The sequence below is a fragment of the Papio anubis genome, chromosome 4 (genome assembly GCF_008728515.1).
Source record: "Papio anubis isolate 15944 chromosome 4, Panubis1.0, whole genome shotgun sequence".
Lineage (NCBI taxonomy): Eukaryota > Metazoa > Chordata > Mammalia > Primates > Cercopithecidae > Papio > Papio anubis.
Genome location: NC_044979.1, coordinates 34,385,207 through 34,402,420, shown reverse-complemented (window position 1 = coordinate 34,402,420; position 17,214 = coordinate 34,385,207). Strand labels below are relative to the sequence as shown.

At 35.2% G+C, this 17,214-nt stretch overlaps 1 protein-coding gene across 2 annotated transcripts in view; it reads left to right on the top strand.

The window, feature by feature from the left end:
- Positions 1-10,236, top strand: part of LOC116274477 (hyaluronidase PH-20) — a 34,469-nt gene extending 24,233 nt beyond the window's left edge. For both annotated transcript variants that reach the window (XM_031665202.1, XM_031665201.1), the window contains 4 exons: positions 26-136; positions 3,496-4,655; positions 5,125-5,214; positions 9,669-10,236. In XM_031665202.1, coding sequence (XP_031521062.1) covers positions 3,675-4,655; positions 5,125-5,214; positions 9,669-10,157 — 1,560 coding nt within the window. In that variant the 5' untranslated portion in view covers positions 26-136; positions 3,496-3,674 and the 3' untranslated portion in view covers positions 10,158-10,236. The remainder of the gene's footprint in view (positions 1-25; positions 137-3,495; positions 4,656-5,124; positions 5,215-9,668) is intronic.
- Positions 10,237-17,214: the final 6,978 nt, after the last annotated feature.

Sequence of the window (17,214 nt, the reverse complement as noted above, 5' to 3'; positions counted from 1 at the left end):
TAATCTTTTTTATTTTTTTTCAAAGGGATGCTAATGACTAGCCAGTGCTCTAGGAAGACATTGAGACCAGCCAACTTCTTGTCTTGATACTACTGAAGAGACATTGGGTGGCTGGACTTTGAAAGCAGACTTCTGGGTAAGTGCTATTGTTTGGGTTTGGGGGATAGCAAAGACTTAGCAGAAGTGCTTTAAGAAGCAATTATCTACACAATGAGCAAGGAAGACACTTAAAAATGCAACTTTAATAGGTATAAATTGAATATAGAGCTTAGGAATACTAGTGGAAAGATAAGGTCAGGCATTATTACCTGGGGTTAAATTAGTTAAGATTTTCCAGGAAGATGAGGTTCTCTATTAGGGTATCTATGTATTTATTTTTATTTTTTTAATGGTATCTTTTTCATTAAAAGATATTTAAATTTAATTTTATTTTAGATTAAGGGTTACATGTTCAAGTGTGTAACATGAATATATTGCATAATGGTAGGATTGGGCTTCTAGTGTACCCATCACCCAGATTGTGACCAATGTAACCAACAGGTAATTTTTCAATCCTCATCCCCCTCCCAACCTGCTCCCTTTCAGAGTCCCCAATGTCTATTGTTTCCATCTTTATGTCCATGAGTACTCATTGTTTAGCTCTCACTTAAAAGTGAGAACATGCAGTTCTGTGTCTGAGTTGTTTCACTTAGGATAATGACTTCCAGCTCTATCCATGTTGCTTCAAAGAACATGATTTTATTTTTTTTATGGCTGAATAGTATTCCATAGTGTATATACACCTCATTTTCTTTTTCCAATCCACCAATGAGGAACACTTAGGTTGATTCCATGACTTTGCTCTTGTGAATAGTGCTACAATGAAGATTTGAATGAAGTTGTCTTTTTTATATAACGATTTCTTTTCCTTTGAGTAGATAGCCAGTAATAGCATTGTTAGGATGATTGGTAGTTCTATTTTTAGTCCTTTGAGAAATCTCCACGCTGTTTTCCATAGAGGTTGTACTAATTTACATTTGCACCAGAAGTGTATAAGTGTGTCCTTTTTTCTGCATCCATGACAACATTTTTTTTGACTTTTTAATAATAGCCATTCTGACTGGTGTAAGATGGTATCTCATTGCAGTTTTGACTTGCATTTCTCTGGTGGTTAGTGATGTTGAGCATTTTTCATACATTTATTGGCCTCTTGCATGTCTTCTTTTGAAAAATGTCTGTTAATGTCCTTTGTCCACTTTTTAATTGGGTTGTTTGTTTTCTTCTTCAATTTTGTTTGAGTTCCTTGTAGATTCTGTGTATTAATCCTTTGTCAGTGACATAATTTGCAAACATTTTGTCCCATTCTGTAGGTTTCTGTTTAGTCTGTTGATTATCCTCTTTGCTGTGAAGATGCTTTTTAGTTTAATAAAGTCCAGTTTGTTCCATTTTTGTTTTTGTTGCATTTACTTTTGGGGTCTTAGTCATAAATTCTTTGTCTAGGCCAATGTCAGGTTTTCTCTGTAAACAGGTAAAGTTCTCTATTAGATACTTTAAACAAAAAGATGTTATTCTTGATGCTAACTTCTAGGTTTATCCTCAATTTTGTGCCAATTCTCTGTTCCAAGGCTTTGCCTTAGATTTATGCTGAGGAAAAGATATTTCACTGATTAAAATTTTAAGCATAGAAGTGTCCATTCTTTTTTGAAGACTTCTATGGGTAGAGACATTCTCAACAGGCTCATTCTGCCCCATGTTTTTCATTTCTTTTTTTCTTCTTTTTTTCTTTTTTTTTTTGAGACAGAGTCTCATTCTGTCACCAAGGCTGAAGTGCAGTGGTGCTATCTCGGCTCACTGCAACCTCCGCCTCCTGGGTTGAAGTGGTTCTCCTGCCTCAGCCTCCTGACTAGCTGGGATTACAGGAGCCTACCACCACGCTTGCCTAATTTTTGTATTTTTAGTGGAGATGAGGTTTCACCATGTTGGTCAGGCTGGTCTCAAACTCTTGACCTCAGGTGATCCGCCCACCTTGGCCTCCCAAAGTGCTGGGATTACAGGCATGAGCCATTGAGCCCGGTCCCCCATCTTTTTCTTACATAAAATGAACACGTGTAAATAGATTTAAATGTTAATTTCAGTAGGATTAGCTTACTCCTTCCCTGAGATACAGGGAAAGTTAATCCTTTATTCCATTTTCTTTTCCCTGTCCCTGCCATTCAGGCATTAGTATTGATAGTTGGTATTTAAAAGCAATTCGTTTTTCCCCCTAATATTATTTTAGGTGAAGATTATCTAGGTCCTGAATAAAGAAATTTATGAGTATTTAAGCTACAAAAATCTTTAGGTACTTTGTATGTTCTAAACATGAAGGGAAAAATTCACTATCTTCAAAACATGAGACTATAATAGTCTTTATAATTTTATTTTATTCTGATATGGTGATCTCTTTAGAGTCATATATTTTTCAGCAAAGGAAATCACCGGATAATTTGCTATGGTAAGGACACATGTTCCTGGGAAGAATAGTATAATTCTTGTTATACTTTCATAAAGCAGTATACTACTAATCTAATTTAAAAGAAAGTTTCCAATTCCCTCCTAGAATCACAGAACATTTAAATATATCTTCTTGCAGGTAATTTTTGCAAATCCTAAATGCTGAGTATATACATAGTTTAATTTCTTGAGCCCAGACCATTTTATTGTACCACTTTTGTGGTTTAATACAGCCAGAGTATGTGCTATAACACCTTGCTTTGTCACAATCAGAATGACAAGACAATCTTACTTATCAAACACTATAAAAAGACCAAAATCTATATATTGCTTTTCTTAAGTTAGGCTAGAGCCAATCCTTTTAGTAGAAAATGGAAAGTAGTAAAATGTTTTATTAACTTTAGACATGAGAGTACATTATTGTAAGATGTGATTGAGGAGTGTACCAAGGAGCCTTTCAACTTGTTTGGTAGAAGTTTTTGGTTGATTCAATACATTCAGCCAAACTGTTGATTTACTACTTCTGGCAGAAGTGAGTTTGCTCCCCTTTGATAAAAAAAAATGTGAAAAAAGAGAAAAAAGAAGAAAGAAAGAGAAAGATGAAATTTCAGAATTCTATGAAAGGTTGTTTTCAGTATATGGAAGACAGCTAGCAAGTGGTCTTTCAGGAAGCAATAAACAGAATGAGAGGATCAACTTGGAATTTATTTTCCTCCAATGGGCTTTTGCTAAGGCATTGCTTGGTACAGCATTATGTACAGCCAGAAAGGCAAAAGGAAAATAGCTACAGTCTCCTTTCTGTAGGCCCAGTAGTGATTTGGAAAGATGAGAAAAATGTTAACTAGTATAGAGTTTGTATCATACATGAAAGGAAATAATTTCATAGATTCAAACACAGGAGTGGGTCCTCCATCTTCTAAGATGAAATTAAACCCCCTGCACTTAAAGTTGAGAACTTGGTGAAGCTTACATTCTTTATTATGAAATGCATCATAACAATGTATTCTGTATTTCTTTTTTCAGTTATAGGTGACGCAACTTGCAAAACAATCCTGAAACATGAGACAAGAATAATAATATTTAAATGTAACTTAATCATTATACCTCTTTATCTACCAAAGTGAATTCATTCCATTCCCTTTCATCTGTGCTCACACTTTGCATCAAATATTGGGTAAACCAACGTGTGTAGGAAGAAATAAATGTTTTCACAGTCATTACTCTTTACAATGGGAGTGCTAAAATTCAAGCACATCTTTTTCAGAAGCTTTGTTAAATCAAGTGGAGTATCACAGATAGTTTTCACCTTCCTTCTGATTCCGTGTTGCTTAACTCTGAATTTCAGAGCACCCCCTATTATTCCAAATGTGCCTTTCCTCTGGGCCTGGAATGCCCCAAGTGAATTTTGTCTTGGAAAATTTGATGAGCCACTAGATATGAGCCTCTTCACTTTAATGGGAAGCCCCCGAATAAACGTCACCGGGCAAGGTGTTACAATATTTTATGTTGATAGACTTGGCTACTATCCATATATAGACCTAACCACAGGAGTAACTGTGCATGGAGGAATCCCCCAGAAGGTTTCCTTGCAAGACCATCTGGACAAATCTAAGCAAGACATTCTTTTTTATATGCCAGTAGACAATTTGGGAATGGCTGTTATTGACTGGGAAGAATGGAGACCCACTTGGGCAAGAAACTGGAAACCTAAAGATGTTTACAGGAATAGGTCTATTGAATTGGTTCAGCAACAAAATGTACAGCTTAGTCTCCCACAGGCCACTGACAAAGCTAAACAAGAATTTGAAAAGGCAGGGAAGGATTTCATGCTAGAGACTATAAAATTGGGAAGATCACTTCGGCCAAATCACTTGTGGGGTTATTATCTTTTTCCGGATTGTTACAACCATCACTATAGGAAACCCGGTTACAATGGAAGTTGCTTCGATGTAGAAATAAAAAGAAATGATGATCTCAGCTGGTTATGGAATGAAAGCACTGCCCTTTACCCATCCATTTATCTGAACACTCAGCAGTCTGTTGTAGTTGCTACACTCTATGTGCGCAATCGAGTTCGGGAAGCCATCAGGGTTTCCAAAATACCTGATGCAAAAAATCCACTTCCGGTTTTTGTCTATGCCCGCCTAGTTTTTACTGATCAAGTTTTGAAATTCCTTTCTCGAGTAAGTAAATCAAGGTATGAGGGCTATGAAATGAAATTCACAAAATACGTTTATTGAAATTTAATATTATTTTCGAAGGGAGTGAAATCTAGTTTTTAATATTAGGAATGTATACACAAGTAGTTCTACATTATTTTATGAATGCAAAATAAGAATATGCTTAATCTTTAATGTAATGTCTTTATCTCTTAGTAGGCAGGGAGAATTAGGTAGTATAGACAGTGTATGAACTGAGTTTCTTTTTTTTTTTATTTCTTAGGCCTGCTGTCTTTTCAATAGAAGTGATTGAAACAGTAATAGTATCTTATTTGTTTTATAGTAAGGCAATGGCTGTGTAAGAGATAGAAATAATGGGGAAATATTAAAATTATTATTATTGGGTCAGCATGCTTAGCTTCGGTGTTACTGTCCTATGTATAGCACTTTCATTTCGTTTTTATCTGCTAACTCTTTCTGTCACACTTTCCAGGAAGAACTTGTGTCTACGCTTGGTGAAACTGTTGCTCTGGGTGCTTCTGGAATTGTAATATGGGGAAGCCTCAGTATAATGCGAAGTATGGTAAGTTGAATTGGTAGAAAATAGGTGAAAATATTTCTATGTTTAATGTTTTTGGGGATTGTTTTGGTATTGAATAAGAAAATAAGTAGTACTATGCTTAGCAGGCAGTAATAGGTGCTGAAGTATTACTGGCTGAATCAAAATACATTTGTGTGGTGGTTGTAAGGCAGAAAATAGTATACCCGTTTTCCAGTGGGGAAATAGAAATTCAGTGAATAATTGATTTTCTCTAGGCTACATGACTATTAAGTAACAAAAACAAGACTACAATCTTAATTTTCTGGCATGGTGTTTTGTATCAGAAGATAGGTCCTTGTTCCTTTATTTTCATTCTTGTTTAATTCTGTATATCAGATCTTTATCCCCCACCTCATCAACCTTCTTGACCTAAGAGGAAAGCTGTCCTATGGACATTGCTGAGTTGAAGCTGAATTTTTTCTTCTCTGTTGGATGTGGAAATACCAATGATGAACGTGCCATGAAGAATGCCAGATGAAGCTCATGGCCCAAGGGTCCTATCTTAGGATTTTAGCAAATAGTCTATACTCTAGTAGTCTAAGAAAGCCTTTGAGAAGCATTGTATTCATCTCTTATTGTTTGGACAGAATAGACATAGTCTTTATTTAAAAATACTTAACAGCAGTTACATTTATGAGAATTTTTTAAGGTACTCAGAGCCCATCTGCCTATTTTGTATAACTCTTTTGTCTCTAATTGGATCTCTAATATAAAGGAATAACAGGAAATGTAAGTTCAGAAAAAGGTATGTGACCCTTGGTAAAGTATTTTATGTGTCAGAAAATCATTGTAAAATGATAATTTTCTTAAGTAAATTCTTAATTTTTATTAGTTGTTTCCCCAAATCCATAAACTCCCTTCTCAAATGTCCTATTATTTAAAAACTTATACATATTTATAAATTCTCCATACTATTTTCTTTTCTTTTTTTAAAAAACTGAAAACTCCACTCTTACTCTGAGGAGGAGTGAATCAGGCATTCCTCAATGAATAGGATGACATGACATACTATTTAAGTATCACACTTGTTTTTTAGTGGCCCTTTAAGCTTAGATTCAAATTCTACTACTATGTCTCTCAAATCATCTTCAGTATTATCCATACCAGAGACAATCCTTCAACTTTTATATGATTATTTTCTTCTTAGTGGCATTGTCCCAAAATTGTCCCCTATAGATTCTGTTGTATATATTTCTGCTACCTTTCTCAACTTCTGATTATTTTAAATAATAGATCTATCATTACTTCCCCTTTTTTCTATGTCATTTGCAATCAATAGTCATGGATTACTTCTCATGTTTTCTCTGATTCATTGACAACTTAAGAAACTGATAATTGCAGGTTTACTTGCAGTTACTGGAATTGACAGAAAACAAATGCAAATGAGCCATTTCTTTTCATTCCATTTTATTAGATCTGGTGGTGTGACAGAGTCAGCCCTACTGGTCCCAACTGAGACCTAATTGGTAAATATTCAGGGATTTTGTGAGCCAGTTGTTAATCACTGCCATTATTAAAAATTAAATGATAAAAACTTACAATAAAAACTATGTTAAAAACAGGTGACACATTTCAATATATCAATTATTTTACCTCATTTTACCATGGTCCATGCTCTTGAGATTATTTACATCTTTCATACCTTTATAAATGGAAATACTATGTAATAATGTACTACTTCATGGCATGCTACCATAATGTGTAATGGTGGTATACTTGATTCCCAGATCTGCATTCAGTAATGTTTGGGAGGTAGCTTGAAATTGGCCATGGCAGGAGGATTTACACCATGGATATATATATATATAGATATATAGATAGATAGATATAGATATAGATATACACACACACACACACACACAGACACAAAAATGATAAGAACCAAGTCTTACCTGTTAGAGAGCCACTTTTAATGTATTTCCATAGACTACAAAGTATGCAGGTTAATGATTCTCAAGTCATTCTCACCCTTTTACTCCTCTTTGTATAACCCTTGTCTCTGTGGAGTTGAGAAAGCAGCTGCAATGTTATTTGAACTTGGTATAAATTCTCATTTCCCTTGTATTGGGAACATAGTGTTGAAGAATATTGAGAAAGTCTATGTACTCTTGGAACTTATGAGTACTTAAAAAGTACACAAGTAAGAAACATTTTTGATATGGTAAGTGCTACACAGAGAATTAAAACAGAGATGTGGAGAACTTAACAAGGAAGGTATCAGAGAAGGGCGTTGTCTAATTTGAAGCTGCCATCTGAATGACAGGATGAAGTCAATTGTGGTAAAAATTAGAGGAAAGACCATTCCAAGCAGTGGGAACAGTAAGTGCAGTTTGAAATGAAACTGCCGTGCTAGTGAAATAGCTACTATGTCTAAGGTAGAATGGATATGGGAAGGTTGTACAAGAGGAGGAAAGGGTTATACCGTGTCACATTGTGCACAAGTCAAGAGAAGAAGTTGAATTTCATTCTAAACACCATTCAAAACTACTGGATTGTTAAGAAGATGGATGGTGTATTAGTTTTCTATTGCTTTCATAAAAATTACAACAAACTTAGTGGTTTAAAAAAATAGAAGAAATTTGTTATCTTATAGTTCTTAGATCAGAAGTCCAATATGAGTTTCAATGGACTAAAATCAAGGTGACAGCAGGGCTGAATTCCTTTCTAGGAGAAGATACTTGCTCATTTGGGTTGTTGGCAGATTCACTTCCTTGTGCTTGTAGCAATGAGATCCCCATTATCTGGCTGGCTATTGGCAAATGGCTATTTCCAGCTTTTAGAGGCCAGTACATTCCTTAGCTCAGGGCCCTCTTCTATCTTGAAAGTCAGCCAAGGTGCATTGAATCTCTCTTACACTTTGAATTTCTCCTTCCTTCACTTCATCTTTCTAACTCAGCTTGAAAACTTTCTACACTTTCAAAGAGTCATGTAGTTACATTGAGTCCATCTTGATAATTCAGGATAATCTCCCCTTCTCAAGATCCATTCCTTAATCACATCTGCAAAGTCTCTTTTGCCATGTAAGCTCACATTGTCACAGGTTCCAGGGAATTAGGATGCAGACAATTTTGGCAATCAGTTATTCTGCCAACAATAGATGACATCATCTCAAGGAAGATGAAAAGAAATATATTCAGATGGAAGCTGCCGAGATTCCTTCACATGCCTGCATATCTACCACCACCACTTCCTTTGACCTGAAAAAGGACTAGCACAACTACCTCATTCAATGGAACTGTTGAATATGAAAAAAAGTGATCAACTTCAATATTTCTTAGAGGATAGTGTCCAGGGTTTAGAACATGCCAGTCTCAAGATGAATCATTTTAGTTAGTCATCACTCATAGTCTGCCAAATCTGTAAAAGAGTTGTCATTATTCACCCATAACTTGACTATACATAACATTTAGTAGAAAGTATACTCAATTGAACCTGTTTAACGTATTTGAGCCAGCAATTTATAAGCCAAATTATAAGCCTTTTCCATGCTATTTAAACTTGTCTGGCAGGCGAGGCATGGTGGATCATGCCTGTAATCCCAACACTGTGGAAGGATGGGGTGGGAAGATTGCTTGAGCCCAGGAGTTCGAGACCAGCCTGGGCAACATAGTAAGACCTCACTTCTACCACAGAATAAAACCAAAATTAGACAGATTTGGTGGCATATGCCTATAGTTCCAGCTACTCAGGGGGCTGAGACAGGAGGACTGCTTGCATCCAGGAGATCAAAGGTGTAGTGAGCCAAGACTGCACCACTGTACTCCAGCCTGGGCGACAGAATGAGAATTTGTCTCAGGAAAAAAATTGTCTGACAAATGTAGTGTTTCTTACATTTATTTGTAATTTATTGAGGGTCAACTGAAGATATGGTATGCCCCTGTGTTCAGCACATTTATATGTATTGTTCTTTTAAAATCTATTTTCATAACAACTTTATGAGGTAAGCATCATAATTATCCTTATTTTCCAGATGATAAAGCTGAAGCATAATCAAGTTAATCAACTTGCCCAAAGTCACCCAGATAGGAAACTAAGACTTAGAAAGCTTAAGAAATTCCCAAGTTCCTACAGCTAGTCACTAATGGAACTGGGACTCCAATCAGGGCAAATGGATCCTAGAGACCATACTCTAACATACTGTAACAGCTGTAGGATTCTATCCTCGGATAATGTTATGAATTATGGAGGAAGAGCAAGGGTAAGGAATATTAAGCCTCAATTAGTCAGTAATTCAGTGGAATGAAGTGGCATGTGAAACTTGTAAGTCTTACAAAAAGCAATTGGAATAATCTTGTTGGTTAAGGTAAAAAAGAAATTATCTTCTACTTCTTGCTACCTCTGGTTTTGCATTCTTCTGTAAAAAATTGTGTAGTACAGTAAATTAATTCACATATCAACTAACTTGTCCTTTGATATTCTGTCTTATAATTTTACAGAAATCTTGCTTGCTCCTAGACACTTACATGGAGACTATACTGAATCCTTACATAATCAACGTCACACTAGCAGCCAAAATGTGTAGCCAAGTGCTTTGCCAGGAGCAAGGAGTGTGTATAAGGAAGGACTGGAATTCAAGTGACTATCTTCACCTCAACCCAGACAATTTTGATATTCGACTGGAGAAAGGTGGAAAGTTCACAGTACATGGAAAACCAACAGTTGAAGACCTGGAGGAATTTTCTGAAAAATTTTATTGCAGCTGTTATACCAACTTGAGTTGTAAGGAGAAAGCTGATGTAAAAGACACTGATGCTGTTGATGTATGTATTGCTGATGGTGTCTGTATAGATGCCTCTCTAAAGCCTCCCGTGGAGACAGAAGGATCTCCTCCAATTTTCTACAATACCTCATCCTCCACAGTCTCTACCACAATGTTCATTGTTAATATTTTGTTTGTTATCATTTCTTCTGTAGTGAGTTTGTGATTGCACAGGTTAGCTGAAATGAACAATATGTCCATCTTAAAGGGTGCTTTTTCAACTAATTAAATCTCTGAAAAGAACAGCTCTTGTTGAAAGATCATTTTTGGAAAGTTCTGTCTGAATAACTATACTTAGAAAATGATAATTTCCTTTGAACTTGACAAACACTGCTATATTTTATGAATTCTCAACCATGAGTTCAGGGATTTGTATTCCAGGAATCAATAGCTTATGTAAATACTCCAGTTTAGAGTACAGAAACTCCTATTATGCGTTTCACTTGCAAAGCTGCCAGAATTGTTTCAACACTATCATTCTGCACAAGACACTGACATTTTGATAAATAAAACTTGATATAGAGTGTTTAAGAACTTGAAAGTGAAAACCCTTTCAATACAACCCATCAATAAGACTTAGAGTGCTTGGATATTTATGTTTCTCCTCTGCTCATAATCAAGAGAGAGAGGGAGAAGGAAAAAGGATGGTGGAAAAGAAATCAAAAGGAGGGAAGAGATAAGAGAAAAGAATTAGTATTTTTTTGCTTTCTCTGGTGCCATTGAAGACTCTAATTTGCACAGGAATGAAAGGAATATCTTCAGTGTATACAATTAACCTTCGACTCTGTTAAAGCGCAGAGCAGTTGTATTTGAATTTCTTGCCTAGTCTGATCTGTACAAATATTACTATCTCCTCCTTCCTTTCCACATGCCTCCCTAGAAACAAAAAGAGATGAAACCACATATTCCAAATCCAGTTGTCTAGATACTCTCAAATGATGGCACAAGTTTTCAGGATCTTAGTTTTTTTGAGGCATTACATTTTTCATGAGAAAAAAGGAGAATGTTTTACTTGTTACAGATCTCATTTCTTTATGTTTAAGCTTTGTTTAATATCTGAATTGAGACTGAGCTCTAAAAAGCAATAAAAATAATTCAAATGATTATGCATTTTTTAAAAATTAAAAAAAATTATGCATTTTTAAGCTTGAAGTTTTTAAAACTGAACCACTTGTACAGTTTTTTACATTAGATTAGCTTAAAATCTTTTTTATTCTTTTTTCTCTTTTAATTTTAGTTGACATGTCCTAATTGTACATATTTATGGCATAGAGAGTGATATTTTGATACATGCATACAATGTGTAATGATCATGGTAATAAGGGTAACCAGCACCTCAAACATTTCTTTGTGTTGGGAACATGTAAGATTCTCTCTTCTAGCTTTTTGAACACACACAATGTTGTTGTTGATTATAGTCACCCTCCAGTGCTATAGAACACTAGGATTTATTCTTCCCCTCTAGCTGTTTTGTACCCATTATCTGGCCTCTCCCTATCCTTCTCTCCTCCCATCTTTCCTATCCTCTAATACTCATAACAATAATTCCGCTGTCTATGATTTCAATTTTTTTAGCTCCCACAGATGAGTGACAATGTGAGATACTTGTCTTTCCATGCCTGCCTTATTTCACATAAGATAATGGCCTCTAGTTCCATCTGTGTTGCTGCAACAAATGACAGGACTCCATTTTTCTTATGACTAATATTCCATTGTGTATATATACCACATTTTTTTTTAATCCATTCATCTGTTGATGGACATTTAGATTGACTCCATACCTTGGCCATTGTGAATAGTGCTGCAATAAACACGGGATGCAGATATCTCTCTGATATACTTATTTTTTTTCCTTTGGATAAATAGTGGGATTGCTGTATCCTATGTGTATTAGTCCATTTTCACATTGCTGATAAAGACATACCCAAGACTAGATAATTTATAAAGGAAAAGAAGTTTAATGGACTCTTAGTTCCATGTGGCTGGGGAGGCCTCACAATCGTGGTGAAAGGCGAAAACCATTTCTTACATGGTAGCAGCAAGAGACAGTGAGAGACAAGGGAAAGGGGAAACCTCTTATAAAATCATCAGATCTTGAGAGACTTATTCACTACCACACGAACAGTCCGGGGGATATCTGTCACCGTGATTTGGTTATCTCCCACTGGATCCCTCCCACAACATGTGGGAATTATGGGAGCTACAAATCAAGATGAGATTTGGGTGGGCTCACAGCCAAACCCTATCACTATACTAGTTCTATTTTTAGTTTTCTGAGAAATTCCCTATCTTCATAGTGTTTTTCATAATGGCTGGTCTAATTTACTTTCTCACCAAGAGTTCCCTTTTCCCACATCCTTGCCAGTGCTTGCTATTTTTTGTCTTTTGATAATAGCAATTCTAACTGGGGTGAAGGATATCTTATTGTGGTTTTGATTTGCATTCCCTGGTGATTAGTAAAGATGAGTATTTTTTTTCAAAGACCTCTTGTTCACTTGTATGTTTTGAGAGATGTCTACCCAGATCCTTCAGCAATTTTTTGATTAGGTTGTTTCTTGCTGTTGAATTATTTGGGTTCCTTGTATATTTTATATATTAGTCAATTGTCAGATGCATAGTTTACAAATATTTTCTCCCATTCTATAGATTTTTGCTTTATTCTGTTCATTGTTTTTCCTTTGCCATGTAGAAGCTTTTCAGTTTGTTATAGTCCCATTTGACTATTTTTGTTTTTGTCACCTGTACTTTTATAGTTTTACCCATAAAATCTTTGCCTTAACCAATGTCCTAAAGTGTTTTCTAAGTATTTTCTTCTAGTAGTTTTATAGTTTTGGGTCTTAATATTTAAGTCTTTAATCCATTTTGAGTTGTATTTTTTTTTTATTCTTATAAAGTCATTGCTGCTCTTTATGAAACAATACAAAGTGGAAAACTAAATGTTTCCTTCTCTCTTCCTTCTGCGAGTGACAACTCCTGGTTTCAGTTTTTTTGTATATAATTCCGGAAATTTGCTAATAATATGGAAGCAAATGTGTGCGTATATATACGCAAATAACAAATTGGGCTCTGGTGCCATAATTTTTGGTAACTTGCTTTTTCCATGTAGCAATATATTTTGGGTGTCTGTCCATATCAGTACATTTTTGTACTGACCACATCATGCTGTGATACCACTATATGACAATTTTAAAGGAAATTTCTTGTTGGTGAATATTTATTTTACGGAAATTTTTTCTCTGCCAAAAATTTTATAGTTAATATCATGTACATATATACCATGGCATACTTTTGCCAGGATTAAGTGGAATTGCTGATGTGAAGGGTACATACATTTTAATTTAGATAGATATTGTAAAATTATCTTTCAAAAACTTTTGTTCCAATTAATGATCTCACTAATAGAGATGAACAACACTGGCCTTTATAGAATTCTGCAGTCATTGTTCACCTGATGGGTGAAAATGACATCTTGTTTTAACTTGGTTTATAATCAGTAATGTTGACATTTTTTTCATAGTTTATTATGGGTATCTTTTATTTTTCTTTTCAGAGTAAACTTTGTTTTCTCATTTATACTTAAATTCTATTTTAGTAGACTGCTACCATTTCTAAAATGTAAGATACAACTTTTTAGATACCTGTAGATTATAGTATGAAAACAGAAACCAAAGTTTAGCATTAAAAAGAACATTTGATTTTTTATCCCTTTTTATTTTATATGTGGCATTTGTCTATGAGAATCATCATTATATTTTTAAAGTACGTCAGTTACAAGGAATTACAAATTCATCTATCTACTGACTCTTATTGCTTTTATAAGGGCATACGGCTATACAAAGTTTTGGCAAATTACTTTTTTATAAGAAATATCATTTAAACAAAATTCAAAAGTTAATGAGCTGTTAGTTTTTCATGGGAAGGCTAATTCTTGGCAGCAGGATATAGGGGGAAGAGCAAGCGAATCCCAGTTTAGCAATTTGCAAGCCGCTGACTTTGGGAAACTTAACTTCTCTGAGTTTCTTTCCTCAACTAGGTCAATTGTTTAGAAGACTAGAAAAAGTAAACAAAAGTTAGCTAGTACAGTGCTTGTTATAAGATTGGTAGGTGCCCAAAACATAGTAATGGTTATTTATTTGAAGAATGTATCTATCTTCCAAAATTTTTCCTCTATTAGATGATTTAAGGTTTACATTTGAAATATAAAATTGACAATATTTTTATTTCATAAGGTAGTATATTAAGTAAAATTTATTTATAACATCTTTAATTTGACTGAAAACTACAAATTATCTCATTTAAGCACTATGTGCCATTTTTTAAGTACTATATTACATGTACATGTCAATTATCAGAAAAATATTGGGACCTCCGTGAAGGTGTTTATCTTATGACTGATGTGTTACATCTGTAATTAGACTCTATAAACGTTTAAAACATTATGCTAATACAACTTTGTTCACTTACTTGCTGTCTAATCATTTCAATACAGGATATATTTAACAATAAACCTCAAAGTAGTAGGTAGAATATATCATTTTTATTGAAGCATATCACTTCTTTTATTCTAATTTGCTAATCCTAGATAACAGATATAAGGACAAGGATGGGTTTGGATAAATATACAATTATGTAATTTTTAGACTATATCATTATAAATGATTTTATTTTTCTCTGCTAGGTTTTAAATTTTTGACTTTTTAAAAATGTTTAGTTTAAGAGACAGGATATTTTGCCATTTGACTGTGTTGCTCAGGCTGGGATGCACCAGCATGGTGATAGCTCACTGTAACTTTGAACTCCTGAGCTCAAGTGATCCTCCCGCCTCAGCCTCCTTAGTAGCTGAGAGTGCAGGTGTGACCACAGCTGTGACCCATCACATGTGGCACTGCTAGGTTTTAATTAAAGACTGGAGGTAAAGATATTTCTGGGTTCAATATACTGTGCTTATAACTTTGTAAAAGTAGGAAAAACCATTAAAACTGCAATATGTATTATACAAATGTTTTTGAGGGCTGAGCAGGCAAAATTAAATATATAATTTTTGTATCCTGTAGAAACCTTAATTCCCGAATAGTTAGGGTTGCATAAAAGTAGGAAAAACCGTTAAAACTGCAATATGTATTATACAAATGTTTTTGAGGGCTGAGCAGGCAAAATTAAATATATAATTTTTGTATCCTGTAGAAACCTTAATTCCCGAATAGTTAGGGTTGCCTTTAGTGACGAATACTTTTAGTGATGTTCTGTTTCCACGTGATGCTGCCAATTAGTCTGACTGAAATTGTTAATCACCACTTTACAATTCTTCATAAATAAGAAGAGCTTCTGTTTATTATACAACAATCATATGCTTTACATACAACTTCTCATTTAATAATTTTTCTTCCAGTTGAAATAACTACACCTTAGATAAGTGACTTGCCCTGGGTCAGACAGCTAATAAGTCCTAGAGGCTGAAAGAAGATGGGAGTGGGTGACTTTGACTCCCAAGCCTGTGCATTCCACCATTAGACAATACTGCTCCTGCAAGGATGTGAAGTCAAGTAACATTATAACACAAAGGAACTAGTTCTTATTTCTTTTCACTCCAGGCTTCAGAGTAGCTTCTGACCATGGGTAAAACAAAAGAAACGAATTTTTCTTTTGTTGCATTCGCTTTTGGCGTTTGGGTCATGAAATCTTTGCCCTTGCCTATGCCCTGAATGCTATTGTCTGGATTTTCTTCTAGGGTTTTTATAATTTTGGGTTTTGCATGTAAGTCTTTAATTCATGTTGAGTTAATTTTTGTATAAGGTGTAAGGAAGGGAGTCCAGTTTCAATTTTCTGCATATGGCTACCCAGTTCTCCCAGCACCATTTAAGAAATAGGGAATCCTTTCCCCATTGCTTATTTTTGTAAGGTTTGGTGAAGATCAGATGGTTGAAGATGTGTGGTCTTATTTCTGAGTTCTCTATTCTGTTCCATTGATCTATGTGCTTGTTTTGTACCAGTACAATGCTATTTTGGTTACTGTAGCCTTGTGGTATAGTTTGAAATCAGATAGCATGTTGCCTCCAGCTTCACTCTTTTTGCTTAGGATGTCTTGCCTCTTTGGGGTCTTTTTCCATTCTTTGTGAATTTTAAAATAGTTTTTTTCTAATTCTGTGACAAATGTCAATGGTAGTTTAACTAGAATAGCATTGCATCTATAAGTTACTTTGGGTGATACAGCCATTTTAACAATATTGACAAATGGGATCTAATTAAACTAAAGAGCTTCTGAACACAAAAGACACTATTATCAAGTGAACAACCTACTAGAATGGGAGAAAATTTTTGTAATCTGACAAAGATTTAATGTCCAGTGTCTACAAGGAACTTACACAAATACACAAGAAAAAAACAAACAACCCCATTAAGAAGTGGGCAAACGATGTGAACAGATATTTCTCAAAAGAAGACATTCATGTGGCCAAGAAACAAATGAAAAAAAGCTCAACGTCACTGATCATTAGAGAAATGCAAATAAAAACCACAATGAGATACCATCTCACATCAATCAGAATGGCAATTATTAAAAAGTCAAGAAACAACAGAGGTTGGGCTGGGTGCGGTGGCTCACGCCTGTAATCCGAGCACTTTGGGAGGCAGAGGCAGGGGTATCACAAGGTCAGGAGATTGAGACCACCCTGGCTAACACGGTAAAATCCCGTCTCTACTAAAAATACAAAAAATTAGCCCCGTCTCTACGAAAAACACAAAAAATTAGCGGGACGAGGTGGCGGGTGCCTGTAGTCCCAGCTACTTGGGAGGCTGAGGCAGGAGAATGGCGTGAACCCGGGAGGCGGAGCTTGCAGTGAGCCGAGATCGCACCACTGCACTCCAGCCTGGGCAACAGAGCCAGACTCCATCTCAAAAAAAAAAAAAAAAAAAGAAAAGAAACAACAGATGCTGGTGAGGTTGCAGAGAAAAAGGAACACGTTTACACTGTTGGGGAGAGTGCAAATTAGTTCAACCACTGTGAAAGACAATGTGGCTATTCCTCAAAGATCTAGAAGCAGAAATGATATTTGACCCGACAATCCCATTACTGGGTATATATCCAGAGGAATATAAATCATTCTATTATAAAGACACATGCACATGTATGTTCATTGCAGCCTTATTCACAATAGCAAAGACGTAATCAACCTAAATGCCTATCAGTGGTAGACTAGATAAAGAAAATGTGGTACATGTACATC